Source organism: Balaenoptera ricei, chromosome 9 (assembly GCF_028023285.1).
Source record: "Balaenoptera ricei isolate mBalRic1 chromosome 9, mBalRic1.hap2, whole genome shotgun sequence".
NCBI lineage: Eukaryota > Metazoa > Chordata > Mammalia > Artiodactyla > Balaenopteridae > Balaenoptera > Balaenoptera ricei.
The window spans coordinates 57,251,355-57,274,544 of NC_082647.1; the positions used below are offsets into that span (position 1 = coordinate 57,251,355).

Genomic DNA, 23,190 nt, shown 5'->3' on the forward strand with positions numbered 1-23,190 from the left:
AGCTGCACCAAGTTATTCATGGGATGAACTGAAATGACTGTCCCAACTCCCACACTGCAATACTGACAGTAAATTATTCCTGGTTCTGACAATAAGCCTTTAACCCCAAATTTTCCACACTTGTCTGATGAAAAGAATTACATGATGCACGTTTAAAAACAAGAATGCCAGGACTGACCTGGCAGCGCAGTGGTTAAAGAATCCGCCTGCCAATGCAGGGGACACGGGTTCGAGCCCTGGTCCGGGAAGATCCCACATGTTGCGGAGCAATTAAGCCCGTGTGCCACAACTGCTGAGCCTGTGCTCTAGAGCCCTCGAGCCACAACTACTGAGCCCGCATGCCACAACTACTGAAGCCTGTGTGCCTGGAGCCTGTGCTCCACAACAAGAGAGGCCACCGTAATGAGAAGCCTGTGCACCACAACGAAGAGTAGCCCCTGCTCGCCACAACTAGAGAGAACCCGCGTGCAGCAACGAAGACTCAAAGCAGCCAAATAAATAAGTAAATAAAATATTTTTTAAAATTAAAAAAAAACAAAACAAACAAGAACACCAGGCCTCAGTCCAATAATGAATCAGAATTTCAAGAGAGAGGTCTGGGAGTTGCACGTTTAACGACTGACCATTCCTGCTGATTCTCTCATCCAACCCAGTGGTTCTTACCCTGGAGGATGAATTAGGATCACCTGGAGGGCTTGTGAAAACAAAGGTTGCTGGGCCCCAGCCCAAGTGCTTCTGATCTAGTCGGTCTGGGGTGAGGCCCAAGAATTTGCACTTCCAAAAAGGTCACCTTTTTGGATACTGCTGGTCCAAGAACCACACTTCCAAAACCACTTATTTAGCCTATTTGGCAAACATTGCAGCTGAATTCAATATATTTTTTTTTTTTCTTCCCTCCTTGGTAGAAAAACACCACCAGAGTCACAAGACTTCCTCTGGAGTAATACCCCTCATACTTTTTAGCTGTTTGATGTTAGACAAATAAATTTACCACTGCATCTCAGTTATCTCTTATCGTGAGGAATAAAAAGGTAACACAAGGAAGAGGTTTGGTCCTGTAATTGGCACACAATAGGCCTGCATTAAACATCTGTGTACTTTGATCACCTTGCCATGATCCCCCTCTGTGAGCTACAGATGAATCTGCTGAGGTCTAGAATAGTTCCCCAAATTTATTACATGAACAAAACTTCATTTGGTTAAAACAAACAAACAAACAGACAAGCAAGAAATGGCTGACTACCTCTTTTTCTTGTGAGCTAGCACGTAGCTACGTTTTGAATATAACATGTCCAGTGGGAAAATATTCAGCTTCCCAACTCACATTTTCCCATGGAAATAAAAATAGAAGACAAAGAGAGATTAGATTATGATTAGGCTCTCTGTTTAATTTTGACCAGGCTGAATTTAGTACCCAGGTCTGGATTATTTTCCTGGCAGATCTTTATTATATTGTTTGGCTATTTCTTATGACCTGAAAATCAAACAAATGAACCACAGACTTTCAGACTCAGAGGGGCCCTGGAGGTCATCTAGCCCACCCACCCATTCTAGGAATGCCACTGAAAACATCTACAGTGTGTAGTGGTCCAGTCTCTTCTTGGACACCCATTGAGAAAGCACTATTTTCATGAACCCTGATCCTCTCTTCAGATAACTCTAATCATTAGATTTTTTTTTTTTGCCTTTGAGCAAAAATCTTTATTTCTGTAATTTTAATATCTTTGGTTCTGCTCTCTATAGTGCCTGAATATGTCTAACCTCTCCTCTGCATGACAGCATTTAAAGTATTCTGAAATGGTGCAGACATCTTTCTTGCCTGTGCCTTTTCAGTCTAAACATTCTGTTTTTTCAAGCCACCATCAAAATTTCCACATACTTAACAGCTCTGGTCCTCCTCTTGTGGAAAAGTCCACCTTGAGGATGTTTCCTCACACAAGAAAACCATAACGTGCTTCATGTTTGCCACACCCTCTCATCGCCAACAAAAACAAAATAAATTGTACGAACACTGGAGTGTTCCTTTCCAAACAGAGTTTCCAAGAGCCGGAAGCTACAACCACACGCAACTACATTGTAAGCACTGAGAAGGCAGTTTCAGGACATGCTTGGAAGTGGGAGCCGCAGGCAGGTGGAGCTGGATACCATGTTCCTACTTGAAAGAGGGATGCTAGGCTACCACTTAAATCATCCAAGACCCGAACCGTTTCTTTCCAAGGGAGACAGAGTGAAACAAAAGGTATTTCTTACTTTCTACGAAACATTTCTGCAAATATGCAACCAACACTCCAGAGGTCCACAGGGGTGGCGTAGCTGGACTGAAGCAAGACTTCTGGAGCTCTGTACCACAGCGTGACGACCTGAAACGGCAAACGGAGCGGAGTGTTACTGAGGGAGACGGCTGTTTGCTTGACTCCTCATCCCGGGTGGTTTAGTGCCAAGACTCAGCTTGGAAAGAACTCCTAAAATCACATGGGGGACACAGATAGAAGCAGTAAGTAACCAGGACTCATCACTGACAGGCCAGGAAATTACATCATCCCCACAACCTGGGTTCCCGCCTCAGACTCTGGGTGTCTTACTAGTATGATAAAATAACTGAGTTTCAGAAAGCAAAAGCAAAGACTTAAACAAACCCTTACCTTAAAACAATTATTTCTTTCTTAAGGGGCTTTAAAAAACAATACATGGAAAACAGATGATGGCAACGATTTCAGCTCAATTCCCACGTCAGCAATTTTGGGAAATTGGAAGATTATTCCAGTGGCTGCTGGATGGTGACCTTGAAGTCTACAGAGCACCCGAACAAGTCAAAACTACTCTTATCATGAGACTGTGGGGAATCAAAATAAAGCCCCCTTCAATGTCACTCTTTCCAGAAAACAAAACATGAAGAAGAACTTGAGAGAGAATGTATAACCCAATTGTTTATACCATGTGTAAAAAGTCATCCAGAGGAAGAGAATGGGAAGAACCTCATTTAATACTGAGCACTGTATAATAATAGATAAAACAAACACAACCATATCATTAAGGCTCCACATTTATAAGAGTATATAGGCGTTCAAGTGCTTCTTTTTTGTGGGGAGCAGAAATTCTATGGATGTCTGAAACGAAGGTATATAAAGGAATTCAATACATAAATCTATTACATAAGCATTTTATATTATTCAGATTCTTTTTATCATTACTTATTGTTTTACTTAATTGTACTTTCACTGATGTCTAAATTTCCTGAAATTCTGTTTATGTACTTTGATGCTATAGTACTTAGTGCCTAAAGACTGCAGTAGCAATTCTCAAAAAAAAAATGGTTGCCATCAATTTCCTTCTTTCCTTATATGCACACTCCTCTCATTAAGGATTGGAGTTTAGTTCACTTTCCATTGAATCTGAGTTAGCCTTAGTGACTTGCTTGACCAACAGAATATGGTGGAAGTAACATCTGAGACTGCCAAAGCTAGGTCATAGGAAGCCTGGTTGTCTGGGCCTTTTTGAATGCTTGCTCTTGAGATGCTTCCTCTTGGAACCCAGCTGCTATGCAATGAGAAGCCCACAAAGATGTTCCAATCGACAGCCCCAGCTGAGCTCTCAGCTGAAAGGCCATGTGAGTGAGCCATCTTGGACATTCCAGCCTGACTGGTCCCCCAGGTGACTGTGGCCCCTTCCAATGTCACATGGAGCAGAAGAACTGCCCAGTTGAGCCCAGTCAACTCACAGGATTGTGAGTGACCATAAAGTACCTCCATATCCTTCCCACACGAGACCACACCACTGGCTCTCAACCCTGACTGTACATCAGAATCATCCATGGGGCTTTAGAAAAACACATGTGTCTGGGCCCTTATCTTGCCCCTAACTGAATTAGATCTCCATGGGTGGGGCCCCTGGAGTTCTTTTTCTTTTCTTCTTCTTCTTCTTTTTTTTTTGCTTAAACTTCTTTAGGTAACCCTAACCCTTGGCTAGGTTTGAGAACCACTCAATTATACAAACGTATCCTCCAGTTCCTGCCTCCATGCTTTTGTTGACATTGTTCTAGTCTGGGAAGCTCTACTTTCTCCTTCACAGGTTGAAATTCTGCTTATCCTGCAAAGCTCAGTTTTGACATCATCACCTCCCTGAACCAACTGCCACCTAAAAATCATACTTTGTAACACAGTTCATAATATGGGTCCTTCCAGAGGGCACGGACCCAATTTCATCCATCATTATGTCTGTAAATGCCCATCATAATACTGCGCACATAACAATTGTGTTTTAACAAACAAAAAATTGATGATTTTAAGGCAATCATTCCTAGAAGACAAGTGGGCAAAATTCTATTACCAGTCAACCCCCAAAAAGAAGATACTCACTACTTTTGTTAAGAAGAGTGTCCAATTCTGAGCGCTAGTTTTTAGTTACATAATTTATTTCTGCTTTACTAATATTTCTAGCTGGAGGAACACTTCCCTATTTCTCTAATACACTGTATACCAAAGTGCAGGGGCAAACTGTCCATAAAGTTCCGGTCCAGTGGTTTACAGACATACACAGATATTGTGAGATCACATATTGATGTTCTCACTTCAGTTCGAAATAAAGTCTAACCATCATATGAGATGAAAAGTTTAATCTGAATACAGCATGATTTTAAGCTGTTCTAAAGAGTCTGTGATTTCTGATTGATTACCCATTCTAAAACACTTGAGTAGCACTATCTTCATTTTCAGTACTTTAATCAGTGATACTTATTATGATCATCAAATAAGTGTTTAGACAACTAAAATAATAAGAAAAATATTGATATATTAAAGAAGTTTCCTTCTATTCCTTTTAAAATTTAGTGACCACTCAAAATGGGTAACAGATTTTTATCAAATGCTTTTTAAAATGTCTATTAATAATGACCATTTGATCACTCTTTTATTCTATTAATGATATATTAATTACATTAATAGATTTCCCAATATTGTACCACCCTTCCCTTCTTGGAATAAATCATTCCTAATCATGGTTTATTATTCTTTTACTAGACCTTTGGATTCTATTTGTTAATATTTATTTTAGGACATTAACTTATACTGATGAATGAGACTGATCTATAGTATTTTTGTGTGTAATTTTTCATGTTTGGTATTAAGGATATGCAGACTTTCCATCCTTTTCTATATTCTGGAATATTTTAAATGGCATAATAATCAGTCCTTTGAAAGGACTCATAAAACCATCTGGCTCTGGATCTTTCCTAGCATTATGTCTTTAACAATCTCGTGAATTTCTTATTGGTAGTTAGTCTGTTCAGGTTTCAACTTCTTTTTGAGTTAGTTTTGGTAATAATATGGAATTTCCCTATGAAACTCTTTAATCAGATTTTAAAATGTATTGGCTTAAATTTGTACATAGTATTTCTTGTAATTATTTTAATCTCATCTATTTTCTTGGTTTTCTGAGAAAGAAAATTTTTTTCTCTTTATATCAATCAGGTTTGTCAGGAGTTTAGCTATATTATTTATTTAAAAGAAACTGACTTCAAGATTTATTTCTATTTTGGGAGGATTACTGTTTTATTTAATAATTTGTTGACGTCTACTTTTATCTTTTTAAATCCCCCCTCTTAGTTTCTTTGTTTTTTAAAATTTATTTCTGAGTTGAAACTTGGGTAATTTATTATTTTAGTTTTGATTAATGATAGAACATTTAGTTATATATTATTAAATAAACCGTCCTCATTTTTGTTCAGCTTTAAATAATATGTAATTTACCTTTAATTTTCTCTTTAATCCAAGAATAAACTAATTTGAAGAATTATTTAGAAAAGAGTTTTAAAATTTCCATATGATCAGATTATTTATGGTTAACTGTTAGTTGCTGTATTTCTAGTCTTATTGCATCACAGCCAGAGAATGTAACCTGTAGAATTTCTTTTCTTTTTTAAAAAAGATTTATTTATTATTTATTTTATTTTTGGCTGCGTTGAGTCTTAGTTGTGGCACGAAGGATCTTCATTGAGGCATGCGGGCTCTTCGTTGTGGTGCACGGGCTTCTCTCTAGTTGTGGCGTGTGGTTTTTCTCTTCTCTAATTGTGGCGTGCAGGCTCCAGGGCGAGTGGGCTCTGTAGTTTGCAGCACGCAGCCTCTCTAGTTGAGGCATGCGACCTCAGTAGTTGTGGCACTCGGGCTTAGTTGCCCAGCAGCATGTGGGATCTTAGTTCCCTGACCACGGATCGAACCCAGCGTCCCCTGCATTGCAAGGTGGATTCTTTACCACTGGACCAACAGGGAAGTCCCTAGAATTTCTTTTCTTTATGACTATGCACATAACTGGCTTTTGTTCTGTAGGGTGTAAGGAGAATACTCTCTTTTAAGAGTAAAGTTCTTTATTAATCAGAGTTTGTCTCATACAGATCCTTACTTATATTCTTCTATACTTTATTTGTCAAACTTTGAAAGAGAATTGAGTTTGTGTTTTCCTTCCCCCAGAATCTCCTTGTACTTCTAAGGGTTTCTGCCTTATACACATTGGCCTTATGTTTTGGAAAATAAAATTTATTACAAAAAAATATTCAGATAATAAAAATTTAGATGATGGTAGACATAAGATACAAAGTAAATACACAAACGCTAGTAAATCAGTTACAAAATATAATGGGAAAAGGATCCCATTCATATAGTAACAAAAAAAATGTGAAACACTGAGGAATTTAAAAACAGCAAGATCTATATAAATAAAATGATATACTATTATTGAAGAACATAAAATAAAAGCTAAATAAATGGTGAGACAGACCATGACTAAGATGGGAAAAAGCCATATCATAAAGATAATCATTATTCCTGTATTAACACAAAAATTTAAGACAATCCAGTGATTTGGGGGAGTAAGTTAACTTTGACAATCAGGTACCTCTGGCAGAGTAACACTTAAGAAGAGCCAAAAATAGTTTGAGAAATAAGGATGAGGGGGATTTGTCCTCTGTCACCAAAATATACTCTAAGATACAGCGAATAAAATAGTAGGTGCTAACAGATTAAAAAAAGAATAAAGTCCAGCAAGATAATGAGATACTTATTTACAAGGTGACATTTACAAGATATTTATAAGATATGCTTATAGGTGGTCTCTCTTTCATCTTAGAGAGAAAATGCACTAGAATATGTGAAAGCAAGACAACTGGCCACCCATTTGGAAGAAAGTAAGTTTGATCTCTGCTTTACACCATGTATAAGAAGAAACTGTATAGATGCAAGACCTAAATGTAAGGAGAGCTAGAAAAATGTATTAGAAGAAAACGTAAGAGGACCTTGGGATGTGGAGGCCTTTCTCAGCATCATGGGAAATCTAGAAGCTTGAGATGAAAAGATTTATAGATCCAGCTATTTAAAACTGAAATCCTGGACTTCCCTGGTGGCGCAGTGGTTAAGAATCCACCTGCCAATGCAGGGGACATGGGTTTGAGCCCTGGTCTGGGAAGATCCCACATGCCGTGGAGCAACTAAGCTGGTGCACCACAACTACTGAGCCTGCGCTCTAGAGCCCACGAGCCACAGCTAGTGAAGCCCGCGTGCCTAGAGCCCGAGCTCCACAACAAGAGAAGCCACCACAATGAGAAGCCCGTGCACCGAAACAAAGAGTAGCCCCCGCTCACCACAACTAGAGAAAGCCTGCGGGCAGCAACGAAGACCCAATGCAGCCAAAAATAAATAAGTAAATAAATTTATTTAAAAAAACAAAAACAAAAAACAAACCAAAAAACCCAGAAATTTTCTTCAGCAAACACTGTAAATACAGTAAAGGATAAATGACAACCTGGGAGAAAACATCTAAAACAAATTACATCAATAAAACAATACAACAGAAAAATGGATTAAAAATATGAAAAGACAATCCAAAAGAAGCAAAAACTATCAAAGATACTCAATCTCATAAAAAGAAAGGAAGAAAAGAAAGAAAGGAGAGAAGAAGGAAAGAAAGGAAGGAAGGAAGAAAGGAAGAAAGCCATCACAATAAGAGGGTATCATTTTTGCCTGATTGGCAGAAAGGACAGAATGACACTATTCAGGGTTGGTCATGGTATGGGAACCCTGTAAGTTTTATTTTATTTATTTATTTATAATTTTTATTTTACATTGGAGTATAGTTAATTCACAATGCTGTGTTAGTTTCAAGTGTACAGCAAAGTGTTTCAGTTATACATATAAATGTATCTACTCTTTTTCAAATTCTTTTCCCATTTAGGTTATTACAGAATATTGAGCAGTGTTCCCTGTGCTATACAGTAGGTCTCTGTTGGTTATCTATTTTATTTTTTTAAACTTAAACAAAATTTATTTATTTAATTTATTTATTTTTCATCTGTGTTGGGTCTTCATTGCTGCATGCAGGCTTTCTCTAGTTGCAGCGAGCGGGGGCTACTCTTCATTGCGGTGCGTGGGCTTCTCATTGCAGTGGCTTCTCTTGTTGCGGAGCATGGGCTCTAGGCGCACGGGCTTCCACAGTTGCAGCACGTGGGCTCAGTAGATGTGGCACTCGGGCCCTAGAGCTAGTGGTCTTCCGTAGTTGCAGCATGTGGGCTTCTCATTGCGGTGGCTTCTCTTGTTGTGGAGCATGGGCTCTAGGCGTGCAGGCTTCAGTAGTTGTGGCTTGTGGGCTCAGCAGTTGTGGCTCGTGGGCTCTAGAGGGCAGGCTCAGTAGTTGTGGCGCACGGGCTTAGTTGCTCCGCAGCATGTGGGATCTTCCCAGACCAGGGCTCGAACCCGTGTCCCCTGCATTGGCAGGCAGATTCTTAACCACTGTGCCACCAGGGAAGCCCCTGGTTACCTATTTTAAATACAGCAGTGTGTACACGTCAATCCCAAGCTCCCAATCTATCCTTTCCCCCCACCTTCCCCTTGGCAACCATAAGTTCATGGGAACCCTGTATGTTTTAAATTGCAAATTGGCACAATCTTTTTAGAGGACAGTCTGGTGGTATCTATGAAATTAATAGTCCCCATGTCTCTGAAGCAGAGTTCCATTCGTGGGAATTTATCCTATAGAAATATTCAGACTGGTATACAAAGAGGTACTCACAAGGATGTTTACTCCACAGTAATTCCCAATAGGGGAATATTATTCAGCCATCAAAAAAGATGAGCTAGTTCTCACCCTGCTCATTCCTGCTCACATAAAAAGGTGTCCATGATACACTGTTAAGTGAATAGAGAAGTTCTGGAGCAGTACGAAATATTTTCCAATTGTTATTAACAGATTACGTGTCAGTGTAAATATAATAATCATTTATGCATACAAAAATGTCTGCCAGGATTCTATACATAGACATCAAGCTTTAAGTGGACAGCTGTCATGGAAACATGGCAGTGGGGGAGGTGGCAAGTAGAAAGGAAAGGAAGGGCTGGACGACAATTTCAGAGGCACATGATCAGTCAGCTGCTGTCGGTAAGCACATTTTATAGCTGAGAAAACAATTTCAGAGAGGTTGGGTAATTTAGCCAGGGTCATGGAGCTGACACGTGGAAGAGCTGGGATTCTCCCTGGGACTGATTTCAACCCTGTGCTCCTTCCTCAACATCCAACACGGCACCTTTCATTCAGCATTCCAAACATCCACAAATCAACAGGCAAACATACAGGTTGTAATTAAAGAACCAACCGAGAAAGAATTTAAATTTACTTGGAAATATTTTAACGTGAAATTTTAAAAGAGATTACAAATCTCAAAAATGCAGCTACCCTTTGGGGTTAAATGATTTCCTTAAAAAAAGGTTTCTATAACTTCAAAACTTACTTCTGAACCACAACAGTGCTCTGTATGGTGTGACATGTAGTCATCAAATTCCCATTTGATAACTTCAATGACAGTTAAGATTTAAAAATCTCTTTGGTATCCCTAAGAGTTTTGCTTGGTTTATGCGTAAATCATTGTAACAAGGTGAGAGGAATTAGATTCATTTATTAGGTTTATGTTTATACTCTATTTGAACTATCAGCGTTTGTCTAAAGAGACATCTTTTTGGTTTAACCCTTGTAGAATTCAATGTGCTTCAATTCCAAAGTAAGTATGAATTGTACATTTCTAGTTAATTCTCCAAGAAAATAACCCCAACACTGCCTAGAGACTACATTTAAAATAACAAATTACTGACTTTTGCAGTATACATAAATCTAATAGTTGTTCCCTATGCATATAATATTATCTCATGTATCAAGAGCTTCCCCAGTTTTAATTTGCTAATTTATGTGGCTGGTCCATTCTCTAACCCAGAGTCCCTCAATCCTTACTTTAAGTCACTGTAATTTAAAATATCTCAAATAATGACAATTTCCATAATTTCCAAGTTTTTGAGAACAAATCATAACAAGTCTCCTGGGCAGTAAAATATAAATTCTGTTTCCTTAGGAACTATTATAGTTCTGTACCTCTAAAAACTTCTGATGGAAGACTGCCTAACTTAAAACCAGTTAAGTCACAGGTACGAAGATTTATTAATTTTTAATTGAAAGTTTTATAAGAATAGGCAAAATTGATAAAAGTGTTTCAAGGTTTTAGCCCATGAAGTAATATGGAACATTTTCAACAATGTAATCAATTAACTTCTACCTACATGTTCTCTAAGTTTAATGATTCTACATATCCTTAAACACAAAATATAATGGTCAAAAGACATGTTGAGGGAAACAATGAATACAATGTATAAAGATCAACACTTAGAAATCTATGACAAAGGTGGCTTCTAATGGTAACAGTGCAGTTGTCTACTAAGCAAAGTTAACAATAGGAGCTATGGACAGAGTTTGGTGGTTGGAGCCAGCTGGAACCAAAGCAAATACTATGTTTATTACAATCATTACATGTATTAACAGCCTCTAGAGGTGCTGAATGGATTTGGCAACAGGAGGGGGAGCGGAAGATGGGGGAGGTCAAGGATATTTACACAAGTGGATGTATCTGTTTAAACTGCTTTGATCTCTATTCACATTTTTTTGAAACAGTTCAATAACAGTATAAGATAAAGTAGAGCCAAGGCCAACTCTGACTCAAAATACATGTCAGAGTAACGCATTCTTACTTAATATTAGATTTTACAGTCTTTTATTCATGTACCCTTTTACCAAGATCCCGAAAACCTTAGTCGACGTTATCTGAATCATCCTTATTCTATGGCGACATGCTTCAAGAGCAGAAAAGCATGCTATGCACATTATGCTGGTTATCTTCCTTTTGCCTCTCTGGATGGGCCCAGTGCTCACAGGTGGATCTGTATCTACCATTTGCCTCCAGCTTCTTACTGGGTTTGGCCAACGGGAAGCCTAGGCAGGAGAAGAGTGAGGCTGAGTCTTCAACACCTTGATTTCCTCCCAGCAAGGTTGTCCAGAGCTGGCAGTGCTGCCATCACAAAGTCAATGTCCATCCCGGGCAGCCCACTCTACCCAACTCCAGTAGCTGCTCCCCATCTTCCTTTCAAGCCCGGGAATGGTAACAGCCTGATGCAACTAAGACTCAAGTTAGTACCATTCGCTGGGCTTCCCCTAAATCCACTTCTTTGTAAATCTTGTCTCCGTAAACAAACCTTCCTTAAAGTGTCTTATTTTGAGTGTGCCATCTATTTCCTGTTGGAACCCTGACTAAGACATCCAGTTTGCAGATGAAGAAACTAGCGTGGGTGGCGACTTTTTCTCAGCTTTCGCATCTGTCAAAGAGGACATTTAGACTGGATGATCTATAAGGTGACTTCTGTTAGCATTCTAAGAGGCCCTAAATGATGTGGCAATGGTAATGAAGATTTAAAAAATGCATATACTGTACAGAACCAAGACATCCTTGCCTGCCCCTTGGTTTAGTGATTACTTATGGGGGGGACCAGTGTGGTGATTCTTCTTCTGGGGCTGACTTCAACAAGTCTCAAATGTCAATTTCTGTAATGATTTCTGAGAAATATGGAATAACTCAGGATTTTTATATTGTCAAAGTGAAGGCTTTCTAAGCTGTTCTCTAAGCTGTTTATTTGCTTCACATCAGTATAAAACTCTCTAGTATGTATGTGCCTTCCCTCCAGAAGACTTCTATGCTTTTGCAAAGTGAAAATCAAAATTGGTGGTAATGGGCTTCCCTGGTGGTGCAGTGGTTAGGAATCTGCCTGCCAATGCAGGGGACACGGGTTCAAGTCCCGGTCCAGGAAGATCCCACATGCCGCGGAGCAACTAAGCCCGCGAGCCACAACTACTGAGCCCGTGTGCTACAACTACTGAAGCCTGCACACCTAGAGCCCGTGCTCCACAGCAAGAGAAGCCACCACAATGAGAAGCCCACACAATGCAACGAAGAGTAGCCCCCACTCGCCGCAACTAGAGAAAGCCCACGTGCAGCAACGAAGACCCAATGCAGCCAAAAATAAATTAAAAAAAAAAATTTGTGGTAATTTCACTGACTTTTCCTAAAGGGTCTCACAATTCAGTTCTTTAAAATCAGACATTTAAATTAAGATATCATAAACAATCAGAATTTTAATTCTTTCCAGCACAGTCTTGTCATTATAAGGCCAGTGAAATGGGAACTATTAAAAGAGTTAAATACCAATAAAAGTTAACGCACAAAGTACTTTGCAACAAATAATAATGGAATCCTCTCAGGTGGATGCATTTTCTGACCTAAAGGCCAGAAAAAGATGTTTTGATACAAGACAAAAAATGGCCGAAGTCTACACAAAAATGAGATTCTCAGTACTGAGCCAATTACGATCACGGCCTCTGCTGTGCATCTACTACCAGCAGGAAGGCTGTCTGTCCTTCCAGAACCTCAGCTGTGCAAGACTCTCCTGGGGCCACTGGCTCCCGTTTAGATGTGCTGATTTCCAACTACCTGGCCCCTGCTTCTGTGGGTCTGTCTGTGGGACATTCTTTCTTTGAGTCTCTGCTGTTCTGAATTCTCACATATCACTTCCTCCAGGAAGCCTTTCCTGATCTCTCAGCTAGAAGTGATCACTTGCCCCTGAACTTCCGCTGCACTTCTATAGCTCTTGACCCTTTCTATTATCCATTACAGTCATTCAATTCACCAGCCACAGTATATATATAGTGTCATGCATGGAGGGTGCTCACCAATTATCTGATGATTGGATACATGAATGAACCACAGGGAACTAACTCCTGGGGGCAGTGCTGATGGTGGACAGAGGCGGTCCTCTAGCCTGGAGAATACGGGGGCAACAATGTCTAATAATAATTGAGGACCTTTCAGTAATCATGAATTTTTAAAAAAGTAACTGGATCTGTGGAGGGAGGTGAGGCTGAACCTGATTTGATTCAGAGGATGCGTAAGAAGACTCAAAGGGCAATGGCAGAGGGAAAATAAGCTGAGATAGAGATGAAGGGTATCTCTGGGGAAGAGGTACTCAGCAGACAGAGGCCTGCGTCCTGTGTCCAAGGGGGTATGACAATGACCCACTGAAGGATGAATGAAGGTGGAGTTCAAGGATCCAGGCCCTGACCTTTCATGATATCAGTGGCACTGACCATCTCTTTCTGAGCCTTATACCTCTCTCTCATTTTGTTAATGTCTAAGCAGATCTACCTAAAAAAGGTGTTACTCTAGACATCAAGCCTTTAAAGGTCCAAGTGAACTTCAGTTCATCATGTGAGTGCCCACTCTATGAGAGGTACCCTGTTAGTCCTGGATGGGGTGGTCACAAACTAGAAAAGCAGCAAGTCAAATCAGCTGGCTGAAGGAGAACTTGGGGTGGGTGGGTTGGGTCTGTGTAGTGATACAAGTGCAGAATGCTGGGGTCCTGTCCTAGTGACTTTCCAGTAACTCCTTGGCGGTCTCTTCCCCAATCAGTCCCTTAAATAATTGTTTCTCTAAGGCTATACCCTCAGGCTGTTGCTTTTCTTATGTGATGCACAATTCCTGGGGAGCATCGTTTGTGGATAACCCTCAAGTCCATACTCTGTAGAGTATGTGACACACATATCTAACTGTCTCCTGGATGTCACCACTCAGTACTCCCATAGGTACTTCAATTCCAAAATGCACGCTTTGTCTTTCCTCTGAAACATGCTTCTCCTCTTAGATACCCTCTCTCTGACAGCAAAATCACCACCTACCCAGGTTCCCACTCACCCCCACTATCAGGGAAATCACCAGATCCTGACAATTCCACCATGAACCTGTCCTCTCCTGCAGGCCCAACAGCTTCCTCTGGGGTCTCTTCCTACTAGTCTGCCTCCTTCTACTCTGTCCTCTCTACTGTATCTGCAGCTGTGCTCACTCCATTCCTGCTTAAAATCCTTTAACCATTCTTGAGAGCTTTCAGGGTCAAGTTCAAGTGCAGTTGACCCACGGCACCCTCATGATCTGGCTCCCACCCTCTCTCTGGCTTTATTGCCTGTTCCTCCTTCACGGGAAAGCTTCCTCAACCCGCTCAGAGGCTTTATGGTTGTACAAACATGCGTGCTGTGTCATGCCTCGTGGCCTTCTCATACACTGAGACCTTTCTCTGGAATGTCCTCTCATCACCCCATTCTTAATTCTTGTGAATCTTGCCCTGCTTAGTCCTCCCAATTACATGGAAACATAGCGCTTATCACACTGTATCCCATTCACTGTGTACTTACTGCCTACTAGACCTAAAATCAGCCCTTTGAGAGTAGAGACTGTTTCTAAGTAGACTTTTCATCCCCAGCACCTGGCAAAGCATTGCGTCTGCTCCAAAACTGTATGCATAGCCAGAAGACAGCAGAATGGAGGGTTACAGATTTAGGAGGGATAACCTAGGGCAGGATGCAGGGGTTTCTAGTATAGCAGAAATTTACAGACCAATGGTCATGCCCCCATACCCACACAAGGCATCCTGCGAGCCCACCAACATTATCTTTAATCAACAGATGACTTTTTAATAAAGTGTGAGGACCATTTTATTTTCGAAAAGTGAAGTTTTAAAATGCTTGAAGGGCCCATGTTTTCCTTCAGGCCATATTGTTTAAATTTCATCCTGAACTTGTGAAACTTAAAATAGTTACCACTTGCTAAATGTCTATTATGTTTCAAGTAACAAACTCTCTTTTTAGAAGTACAGTATAGTGTAGTTTTGATTTTGACACTGAACAATCACACACTTGATCTCTCTCTGCCTTCACCATAGAAACCAAGCAAATATTTGTAGACATTCCTTCAACCTTCACAGATAAATAGAAATGAAAATTATTCTGAACACAGGATATGGCAGGCTGTAGAGCTCATTGTTTCCTTTTAAAAGTTGTTTTTTTAACTCTTAAGAAAATCTATATGCTTTGGGAGGCCACATCATCACTCAAGACTTGGAAGAGAGTTTACAAATTGACGTTTTATGATGAAAACAGCTGAATGTCTCTAAAGTCCATGCCTTCTTCCTCCTTGGTTACTATGTTCATCCTTACACAGGCTGCATGTAAAACTATTAAATGAACACTTGCAACTTATTTGGTTAGTGCAAGTGATGAGGGAAATGGAAGCAGAGTTTTAGAACCTAAGTGCAGGCTCAAACATTCTTCAACATCTTAAAATCTGTGGGCACTACCTTCCTTAAATGGGAAGGATTTGGAGTTCCTCAGCTGGAAGGAACTACCAAGGTACAGTTCATTCTGCAATACCCACTCTCCCCAAAGTTTCTATTTAACACATCTTCATCTAGAAGGTACACAGAGATGCATGCTAACTAACCAATCTGGGTGACCAGAAATGAAGATAAGGTCTACAGAGGATTCTGGAGCCCCCACTATATTTTGTGCTTTAGCTATTAAAGGTAAGAACTAAAGAAAATATGCTCCTGAAGATTAGGATGTTTCATGCTGTTTGCTTAGCAAGATTAAAACTGCAAACAAAAAAGGAGAAGGCCACAACGGAGAGGACTTAGACTGCAGCATTAGGAATTCTGGTTGGAAAGAAGGAAGTATTTTCTGACAAGAAGAACTGTTAAATGTCGCATGGATTATTGTGGGGTTTTGTGTTATTTTGTGATCTCTTCTCTAAAAATTTTTCACTTTTACCCCATCTGGGGGTTAAAGAGGTGGGCTAGGGAAGGAGGGAAAGAAAACATCTGTAAGGCACAGAAGATGTAAAGTACTGTACTGGATGGACTTCACCTGTCCCCTTACAGCATCTTCAGTTTAGTGGTATGAAGTGAGTATCAGTGACTCTATTTTTTTTTTTTTTAACATCTCTATTGGAATATAATTGCTTTACAATGGTGTGTTAGTTTCTGCTTTATAACAAAGTGAATCAGCTATATGTATACATATATCCTCATATCCCCTCCCTCTTGTGTCTCCCTCCCACCCTCCCTATCCCACCCCTCTAGGTGGTCACAAAGCACCAAGCTGATCTCCCTGTGCGATGCAGCTGCTTCTCACTAGCTATCTATTTTACATTTGGTAGTGTATATATGTCCATGCCACTCTCTCACTTCGTCCCAGCTTACCCTTCCCCCTCCCCGTGTCCCCAAGTCCATTCTCTACGTCTGCATCTTTTTTCCTGCAGTGACTCTATTTTTAAAGATAAGGAAGCTGAGACTCCAAAAGTTAAGCAACTTGTTCAAGACCCAATCAGCTAGTAAATGGTAGAACCAAGATTTGAAACAGGGTTTATCTGATTCAGATTGACTCTCCTCACTGTGGAGACTGAATAACTGGCTCTTTTTTTTTTTTTTTTGGTCTTATGCCTAATTACAATTTTAAATGCCTGTATTTCTAAAACAATCATTTCCAGGAATTCCCTGGTGGTCCAGTGGTTAGGACTTGGCACCTTCACTGCTGTGGGCTGGGGTTCGATCCCTTATCGGGGAACTAAGATCTCGTAAGCCACGCTGAGCGCCAAAGACAAAAAACAAACCCCCCCCCCCAAACAATCATTTCCATAGCAATGTAAGTTTAACAGAAGAGCTGACAAGAACAAAAGAAATGTTTTTTCCAGGATAATAATACTCCAAAGGATTTCACCAAGATGTCACTGGATGAGGACTCAGGGTCACGGGTGGCGGGCCGGGAAGGCCTCCCTACCCGCAGTGCTCTGTGTGATCACTGGAGGCATGCTTCACGCTGTCCCCCCAGAACATTCCTTCTCTGGGGCCAAGGCAAAGACCTTCCTCCCAAACTTGTTCTTCTTTTGTATTCCCTATCTCTGCAAGTGAAATCCCCCTCTAACCAGTTCCCCAAGCTAGACTCTTCCTCAGACTCACCCCTCATCCATTTACGCAGACACATGTAAAGAGGGTGCCTTCTTAACTTGACAAAAGAGCAAAGTGCACAGAGGACTAGAGCTGTGGAAACAGGAGAATGGAAAATACACAGTTTGGACCACCTGGATACTATCACCCACCATTTTATAACATCGATCTCAAGTTAAAAAAAAAAAAAAAAAAAAATCACATCACTGGGCATAAGATATTTTCAAGTTTGAAGACTCAGTGTAATTGTATGGATGGGATGACATCACTCTAGATTTTACGATCTGATTTCGAAATTACTAAAAAAGAGAGGAGTCTGATAGGTAACATGTGTCCTAGCCCTTTATTTTCTCTTTCTTTCTTTAAAAAACACTTTTCTATGCTTGCAGAATTTTTAATATCTTTGCATCTTCTCTGCGAGGAGGAGAAGGAAAGGATCATTGAAAGGGAATATAGTTCTGTTATTTAAATTCGTATAAAATACAGAATTCATTTGCTCTTGATGAGCTGCGATGCTTCTCTTAAAACTGTCTCAGTTTCTAGGAAGAACCACACTAATACCAAGGACTCTGCAGAGTATTTCTAGGTACATCCGCTATCAGGAGAGATACATGTGTGAACATAAAAACCAGCGGAAGGCTTCTCACCTAGGTTCAGGAGCTCAAGCTGTACGTGTGTTCTGGGCAGTGTGGTAGCTGCATATGCAAAGACTACTTGAAAGGAAAAGCAACTCTCCGGTTTGGGTATAACTTGGCGTTTACCTCAGGGCTAATTCGAAGAAAGACTGCTTTTCCATTTACAAGCATTTCAAAGAATGTTGCTGCTTTCTAGAAATCTGTCGCAGGTAGCTTCTTTTACCCTTGAAAGTGCTAGGGTTTTGATAAATGGTCTAAGAAGTGATTACAATGATATCTAAGGAAACGTGCAGATTACATAAAATATTTTAATTATTCTTCAGTAATTGAAAAGCAGCTTAAATCACCGTTGTAGATGCTTTATATATCGAGGACCCTGATATACGGCAAAAACAGAAGCAGGGCCTAGTGGTGCCTTCTGTGAAGGCTTCCAGAACATTCTGAGAGAGAGAGAGGCTCCTTGCTCTGTACCTCCACAGCACACTTCTCTTATAGCCCCTGCTGATGTGTGATGTGACCATAAGAATCTGCTTCCACCCCCATCACCCTGACAAGACTCAGTGGCAGCACTGGGCCTTAATTATCTTTGGATCTCCAAAGCCTGGTACAGTGTCTCCCACAGACCAGGCATTCAACGTATGACCAAGAGGTTCTTGCAAATCTTTTCCCAAACTACAAAAACAAAACAAAACCAGGGAAGAAAAAAAATACATCTGTTTTTAGATTATTCTGAAGGTACAAAAGGTATTTCAGATTCATAAATAAGGAAGCAGAATCAAATTTATACATCATACCTTAGAGGAAATTTCTCATAAACAGCAAATAAGTTTTAGCTACCTATTGCCACCTCTCCCTTTCTCTCTTTCTCTATCTCCTTACCCCCAACCCTTACATATGTACACACCTAGTTAACCATCACTCAGACCAAGATATAGGATATTCACATCACCACAGAAGGTGGTGTGCCTTTCCTAGTCAATACCATTCCTGTACCACTGTTCTGACTATTATCATCATGGATTAATGCTGCTGGTTCTTCTTAAACTTCATATAAAAGGAAACATGCAGTTTTTGTGTCTGGTTTTTTTACTCAACTTAATAAGTTGTCTTATTAACAACTTGTTCATATCAGTAGTTTGTTGTTCATATCAGTAGTTTGTTCCCTCTCATTGCTGTGTAGTATTCCATTGTGACAACATGCCAAAATTTATTTAGCCATTTTTTTTTTTCTGTTGATGGGTGTTTCTAGTTCTTGGCTATGGTGAATGAACATTCTGTTATGAGCATTTTTGTGGATGTCTCTAATTGGACATAGGCACTCATTTCTCTTGGATATCTATATTTCTTATCTATCTATCTATCTATCTATCTGAGAGGGAAGGCATATATTTAGTAGATACTACAAAATAGTTTTTTCAAGTACAGTAGCTGAACCATTTTGTACTCCCACTAGGAATGCATCAGAGTTCCAGTTTCTCCATAACTTTGCCACCACTTGATATTTCCAACCAGTCAAGTTAGTGTGTTGTGGTACCTCTTATACTTTTGACTGATCAATTTATAAGAATATAATAAGGTTCCAAAAAATAATATAGTCTGGATTTATTAAAGCACTAACTAGACTCTTTGAAATGACAGAATCAATAATGATATCATTTGTGTATAGATGTGTGACTCAATAGTTTAAAGACAATTTTTTAAATGTTAGGCTTCTCTTCTCACTTTTGCTCCTGCTACATCTGACTTCAGCAAATTCCTAACTCTTTAAGCATCTGTTTGTCCTTCTCTGGAGGTGTACAAACTATTTATACAGAGTTCTGAATAGGGAAACTAAACAGAAAAATATTTTGAAATGTTTCTGCCAAGATTCTAAGTTAAAATATTAATAATATAAAAGCTTTAGAAGTTGTTGGACAGTGGTTTTTTACTAGTTTTTCTCTACGAACAAAATGCTGAAACATCATTATAAACTAAAGTACAGAACCATCCCTGTCAGTATATCCTCCTGTAGCCTAGTTAAGAAGCAAACCCTAAGCTATTGGCCCCTGTTGCCACATTTCCCTCTGAAGAGGTCATGTAGCCACGTTTCCATCTGTGGTGAGCCTGTGTTCACATTCACCCAGGCATGAAATTTAAACATGGGGAACCATGGCAACTATTTCGGGGGCGAGGGGTGCACTACAGGACAATAATCAGTATACATGTGGTACCATTTTCCTTTGTTTAGAAACCCGAACGACTGTAAAAATTATTTTCTTCATTTGATAGATAAACATTTGCGAAGTGCTACTTGACAGCGGGCACTCTGTGCCAGTGAATGAACCTCGGTTCCTGCACTTATGGGGCGTTAGTGTCTGACTGACTGCAAAAGTATAGTGGAAAAGATGGGAAGGAATACTGTCACTCAGCCCAGAAAGTTATGCCTATTGAGGAAAACATACAAAATCTGTGAAATTTTACATTTGACTTCAAAAACAGGCTCAAATCATCCCATCATTATTTCCTATTAGCAAAGACATTTCCAGTAAGAGATGAATATTGGTAGTATCTTGGAGAAAATGAGGGAGGAACCCATTTAGCTATATTGTTAAGTCCTAATTGTCTATACACCTGTTTCCCAAAGGGAGTTTAGAGGACAATAATGCCCAGAGATGTTTCATGAAAAACCGTTCTAAATCAAACAACTTTGGGAATATGCTAAATCTACTCTCTTGCAATTCACATTTTGACATATTAAAGGATCTGAGAAGTTCTACAGTTAAAAAAGAAACCTATTTAATTCAACGCTTACCAAGTATTGTCCATGGAATGATTCTTCCTCCTCATATAATACCTGTCACTATCCTACAGAATTAGGGCTCCCTGTAAAATGCTTTGAAAAGCAATAGTCTATGACAATGTACAGGGTTAGGAGCACAAATAACCCCAAATAAATTTGGAGTGTATGCTTGCATGCAACTTCACATTCTTAACTAACATCATCTTGAAAAATAAGCGCTGGTATATCTTGCTTTAAGCAAGCAACGTTAAATGAAAATCTGGTTTTGCATTGAAAATGAAGGTACAAAAAGAAAATATAAGTTGCAAAAAAGACCCTTCAGGGCTTTGGTATAACCATCATAGTACTGATTACTACTATATAATAGTACAAATGGAGATGGTGGGGAGGTCTTGCTATGTCTGTATTAACTATATGATTTCTGTTAGTACACATGTGTTCACATTTAGGAAGTGGGTATTCTGAATAAATCATTTACTTTCAATTACCTTTTTAAGGTAAAAGCAGAATGCAGAAAAAATTCTGGTTACTTAAACTTTCTGGCTGTTTTACACCATTTGGGAGGGAGTTTTCAGTCATATAATGTTGAAGTTCACCAACATTCACTGGGCAACCTACCACGACAGGGACCGAGACTCTAAAGACAAATAACAGACAATGCCTGTTCTGGAGGAGTTCACCGTCTAGCGAGGCAAATATAAAAAGAAATAACTGTAATACAGTGTGGTTGGAACTACAGTAAAGCATGGAGAAAGTGCTATGAAAACACAGATGACTTCATTAAAGAGAATGGGTGATTTATTGCTCCTACAATAAAGTACACACAATCTGTCTGCATACAAAAAAAGTGACTGCAATCAAGAAATTAATAAATATTTATTGAGCATCTATTATACTACATACTATAAATCTGCACGCCAGACCTACTTAAATGTCAAATTACTACTAGTCTCATAGAATTTCATATTGTTCTCAAAAGGAATATAAAATATCTCTCAGATTCTTGGGCGATTTTATATCCAGAATTAGAGCGAGCCAAACTAAAGTATAATTTTACACTTTGGAAAAAGTCTAAGGCAAAGAACATCATATGCAAGCAGTCCCTGAGCTATGTCATCAGAAATATACTTATTACATGCGTTCATTCATTTCACAGTTAGAGCCAGCAGAGGGAGTAAACCTCTTCAAAGGAAAGCCTCAAGTATATAAGGAGAAATAGAAGACTTGAGATGTAAAGAAAGCCTTTGACATAAAAGAAAGAAAACCTGGGTGCAGAGACACATATTTCCAATGAAGGGAAGTGATTTAACTATATTGTTAAAGTTCCGGAAATATAATGCAGGAGAATAATAAGAAATCATTGAATAAACTGAAGGATGTCATCCTATTGCTCCCATGAGACTTACAGGACTGAAAGTCTGAACTATCCCGTCTCAAAGCCCTGGCAATAAGAAACACATTTTGCAGCAAAATCTAACTAATTGACATTAATAGGAAGGACCTTCAACAGTGCATTTGCTCATGAGCCAGAGCTACCGTCTGCTGAGTCTCATTCCAAAGATAAGTCCATATAAACCAACCGCAGTACATTTCTGCCTCAATTTCTAAGACTGAGAAGCTGCTAGTTGTGAAGAGAATGGAAGCTTCTACCTTAAGATACCCAAATCCTTTGTGACTATTACAATAAATTCATTTTTTAATGGAGCTACAAGCCATTCTATGATTTTTCTCATGGGGAGTATTATGAGAAAAAAGCTTTATTAATGAAAACCAGGCATTTTTACCCACTTTGCTCTTTGGTACCTCCATGATATTTTTTTGTCATTGCTCTTTCCAGGGTACCTCTTGTACCTCTTCAGTTGCAACTTTTACCACATTTACCATATTATACCAGACTATAAACCTCTTAAGCGTAATCTGTCTCCTAACACCGCATACCCCCCTACCACTTAGGACTTAACTCCTTACACAGAGGTCATGGGTAAACAGGGTCTGCTGAGAATGACTTACAGGAGTTTTGAAAATTATAATAGGAATGTGTTTTGCTCAGTCCCCAACTCTTTTTTGCAGGACATATTTTCTCTGTTCTGTTGCGTGCATGAGTACCTAAAACATATAGATAAGCGACATTTGTTTTTCTCACCTAGGTTATTGAAAAGAGACACACAGAGGGAGACATGGGGGCACCCAGGCGCCCTGATGCTCCTGGTTCCCTGATCAGCACTCCATCCTATTCTACCCGATCCGGACTCGTATGCCACCAAGTTCTCTGAAAAGCTCTGCTAGCCAGTAGCAAAGGCGACTGATGTGCTCCATAACTGGACTCTCTTTTTTCTTGAGTAGCTTTGCCAGGAGATTGTCTTTGCTATTAGTCTTTATGAAGGACCAACTCTTAGGTTTATTTTTCCATTTTACTCTTTTTGTCTCCTAATTCATTCATTTATATTTCAAACTTTATTTACTCCTGCCTCCTGATTGATATAGGTATTTTTCTAATTAATTAATTAATCCTTATGTACTTCAACAATATTTCTATTTTTCATAATGAGTAGATATAACATTTGTCTTTAAAAAACAGTAAATTCAATAGATGCCCGTTGAA

The 23,190-nt window shown here is 39.5% G+C and overlaps 1 protein-coding gene across 3 annotated transcripts in view; it reads right to left on the bottom strand.

The window, feature by feature from the left end:
• Positions 1–23,190, bottom strand: part of CDK6 (cyclin dependent kinase 6) — a 224,856-nt gene that overhangs the window by 63,293 nt on the left and 138,373 nt on the right. For all 3 annotated transcript variants that reach the window (XM_059933830.1, XM_059933831.1, XM_059933829.1), the window contains exon 5: positions 2,251–2,360. In XM_059933830.1, the coding sequence (XP_059789813.1) occupies positions 2,251–2,360 (110 nt within the window). The remainder of the gene's footprint in view (positions 1–2,250; positions 2,361–23,190) is intronic.